Genomic DNA, 3,632 nt, shown 5'->3' with positions numbered 1-3,632 from the left:
GTTGTTGCGACATTATGACGAGTGAAACGTTTACATAGTTCAATGTTGCTGACCTACCGCCCATCTGTTGCTGTTCACTGTTGTCCCAGGAAGCTGTCTGTTATACAGGTCTTCTGCTCGCAGCAGGTACTGGGCTGTCTTCCTACGGACAGCCTCCCGTCTGGTCTTGTTGGTGTCATCTTTAAACATAACAAAGGTCATGTCACATCACCAACACAACATTGTAAAGAAAAGATGGCAAGAATAGATCAGAGACAAAACTGAATCCCTTTATTTGCTGAAAATTAGCTCTTTACAGTCACTCTTTCTGTTCTTTCATTTTCATTGTTTTGAAATTTTACGTTCTAAATGATACAATCAAACCACCTACTCTGCACTCCCCTCAGCAGCATCTCTACACCAGACTTGTAGTACCCAAACGCTGCCTCAAAGCTACCGCAGGCCTCATTTTCCAGAGCCAATCGTATCATCTGCGCAGCCTCGTGGATGTAGTCTGCCATTTCTGCCCCGAGGTCGAAGGACCCCACGCTCCTCCCGGACAGCGTTCGCACTCTGTTGTGCGTGGGAACAGGAGTGGTGTGACTCACAACTATCCCATCAACCCTGTCTGCACCACTCTTAGTCTCATCCGCCACGGGGCCTTGTTGGTCACTTTCTCTCCTGGACCTGGCAGCAGAAAGTTAGCATATATGAATGTTGTCTAACATTCCATGTCTCGTCTGTCACACTCAATAAAATGTTCTTTTGTACAAATATTCAAACAAGGAACATCAAGAATCATTAATTGTTGCCAAAGGAAGCACACTTAAATGATAAGAAGTAAGCATCAAAATGACATGACCTTTCATTACATATCTTGTATTTTTGCAATAATATTTTTTTTAAATAAGAGGAAATATAAAATGAGAGGCATTGGAAATTAACTCTTAATTTTACATTTTGTATCTTTAAAACCTTACAATGTATGCATAGCTGTATCTACATGTATTTGTAATGTTAAATGTACTGTGATAGCATAATACATGCAGATGTATGCACATGTCACTTATCTTAAGCTATGTCATCACACACCTGTGTCTGATACTGTCCAGGTAAGCCCTGGCCACCGATCCCTGCCAGTGCCTGCTTCTCTCCTCAAAACTGTCTTGTCTGGAAGGGGCCCAGGGGGTGTCCGTGGGTGAGTCGTCCACAGAGCCTGATTGGTCGTCATGCTGTGGGCCTTCTACCATCCCAGAGTCAGTGGTACAACTATTGTCTACTGTAACAGTTGCAACATAACTAGCTATATCATCAATGGCTGCATCCTCCATTGGCAGTCTCATTGTCAATCCCTCATCTGAAAAGCAAACATTCAATCAGACATATTATAGCAGACTTTAACATTTAACCCCATCATGCCATAAGTATTGCCATAGTGTCCTTGCAATAGAAGGCAAAACAACTTCTGAAAAATGTTTTGTTTACTGGATATGCAGTCATTATACTCAATGGCCCAGAGATATTGGAATAGGAGACCTTACTTACATTAAGTTACACCCACTGGAGATACTTATTCATACTTCTTCCCCACCATTCTCATGTGGTATGGCCTGCTTGGCTCTTTGATAATGACTCCCACAGTGGACAGCAGTCCTATCTGTTCCCCACCCCCCTCAGTGATTTTCAAATAGGGTGGGTGTTCCCTTCCAGCCATGAGTGCTTACCTGCATCCTCTGCGCTGCTCCCTGAGGCCAGCTCCGTGCACTCGTCCATGGCCCTCAGCAGCCAACTGTTGCTGCGTCGCAGAGTTCCCTCACCTCCCCCCTCCTCCTGCTCCTCAGGCAGGGCCAGCAGATCTGGAACAACAGCACAGTCAAGTAGAGTTCAACCTTTCACTAATACACCACAGGAAGCAGTAGAAACAGGGAACCATTTTCTAATAGCCCACTACTACCACATGTTTGTTGTCCTGAGTTCCAGGCCAGCACCCTAATGACTTTGCCAGCTGGTCTTGTTACAGTATTACTTGAAAGCAGCAGGAACATTAAAGTTTTTCCTCCAAGTACATTGTATGCAAATTGTAAACTTACTTGCATAATGAATAAGTCAATCACCTACATGTATCATCTTTCAAATATTTTACGAAAAATGCCCCTGCAGTTCTATAACAGTCACTGAGAGGTCCACACCTATCTTATAATTATATACTATTCAGACATGTTCAGCCTTACCCTAGTAAAACCAAAGTCCATAAATAACAGGAAATTCTTGTCTCTCTGTCATGCAAACGTGAGAAGTCTTCCCGCCAATGATTATATCAAAGTTCATGAACTTGAGACTATTGCTATTGAGGAGGAGTACGATGTTATTGCTCTCTCCGAGACATGGTGCGACTCTGCCATCCCGGATTCAGACATATCTCTGTCCTCGTACCAAATTCCAATGCGACGAGACAGGAATCGCCATGGTGGAGGGGTCGCACTGTATGTTTCTAATTCTGTACCATGTAAACGGAGAATCGATCTGGAAAGGGACGAGTCTGAAGTAATCTGGTGTGAGGTGGATGTCGGTAGTTTGAAAGTTTTTGTTTGTTGTTGTTATAGACCACCAGGCCAGAATGCGGAAGAACGTACCTTACTCATGGAACACCTGCAACAATCAGTTGACCTAATTATGGCCAGTGGCCCACCTGAGAAAACGGCTATTATTCTGCTTGGCGATATGAATGCAAATTCAGACAACGCCGCTAGCATGATCAATAGATTTATATCTGACAACAACTTCGCACAGCTGATTTCAGAGCCCACCCGCATAACTGACACCACGTCATCCTTGCTTGATGTCTTAATTACAGACTCACCCAGTTTGTTCTCGGATTGTGGGACGAACCCGCCTTTGTCAAATTGTGACCATTCACTTACCTATGGAAAAATGGTCCTTAAAGTCCCTCGTATTGCAGCTTACAAACGTACTGTATTTGACTTTGGCAAAGCAGATTACGATGGACTGAATTCCAAACTTTTCTGACATTGACTGGGGCTCTATCATTTCAGAGAGTATTCCTAACATAGATATTGCAACCGAAACATTCATGGAAACCCTTTCAAGAACAATCAGTCTGTTTGTCCCCAGCAAAGAAGTTACCGTACGCCCTCGAGATCAACCATGGATGACGTGTGAAATAAGACGTATGTTAAGGATAAAGAGGCGATTGTACCGTAAATTCATAAGTACCAAAAACCCTGTTCACTTCAACTCCTATAAAACTATCCGTAATATGTGTACAAAACTAATTAGGAAAGCGAAGTACAACCACCGGCTTAGCCTCTGTCTTGGTTTAGTAAATACATCCTCTAATCCTAAACACTGGTGGTCTGTTTCCAAAGAAATTTTTATGGGTAAGATTGATCGCACGTTACCACCTTTACTCGAAAACGGATGTACTGTTACGGACGACAAGACCAAGGCTAATGTCTTCAATCGCTACTTTGCATCTCAAACGCAACTCAACACATTGGGCGCCTCTCTTCCCTTGTTTACTCTTAGAACAGAGTCTGTTATTGACTCAATCGTCTGTTCCCCCTTGATGTTTACAAAGTTTTGTGCGATATTAATGTTAACAAGGCCACAGGACCCGACGGCCTAGGAAATAG

The 3,632-nt window shown here is 43.3% G+C and overlaps 1 protein-coding gene across 1 annotated transcript in view; it reads right to left on the bottom strand.

The window, feature by feature from the left end:
- Nucleotides 1-3,632, bottom strand: part of LOC109474816 (ribosomal protein S6 kinase delta-1-like) — a 16,492-nt gene that overhangs the window by 9,298 nt on the left and 3,562 nt on the right. Inside the window, exons 7-10 of the mRNA XM_019775208.1 lie at nucleotides 1,704-1,835; nucleotides 1,072-1,336; nucleotides 371-666; nucleotides 58-179 (exon numbers count right to left, since the gene is read on the bottom strand). Coding sequence (XP_019630767.1) covers nucleotides 58-179; nucleotides 371-666; nucleotides 1,072-1,336; nucleotides 1,704-1,835 — 815 coding nt within the window. The remainder of the gene's footprint in view (nucleotides 1-57; nucleotides 180-370; nucleotides 667-1,071; nucleotides 1,337-1,703; nucleotides 1,836-3,632) is intronic.

The sequence above is a fragment of the Branchiostoma belcheri genome, unplaced genomic scaffold (genome assembly GCF_001625305.1).
Source record: "Branchiostoma belcheri isolate BF01 breed outbred unplaced genomic scaffold, Haploidv18h27 scaffold32, whole genome shotgun sequence".
Lineage (NCBI taxonomy): Eukaryota > Metazoa > Chordata > Leptocardii > Amphioxiformes > Branchiostomatidae > Branchiostoma > Branchiostoma belcheri.
Note: the sequence above shows the minus strand (reverse complement) of the source record. Positions and strands in the feature narration are given on the sequence as shown.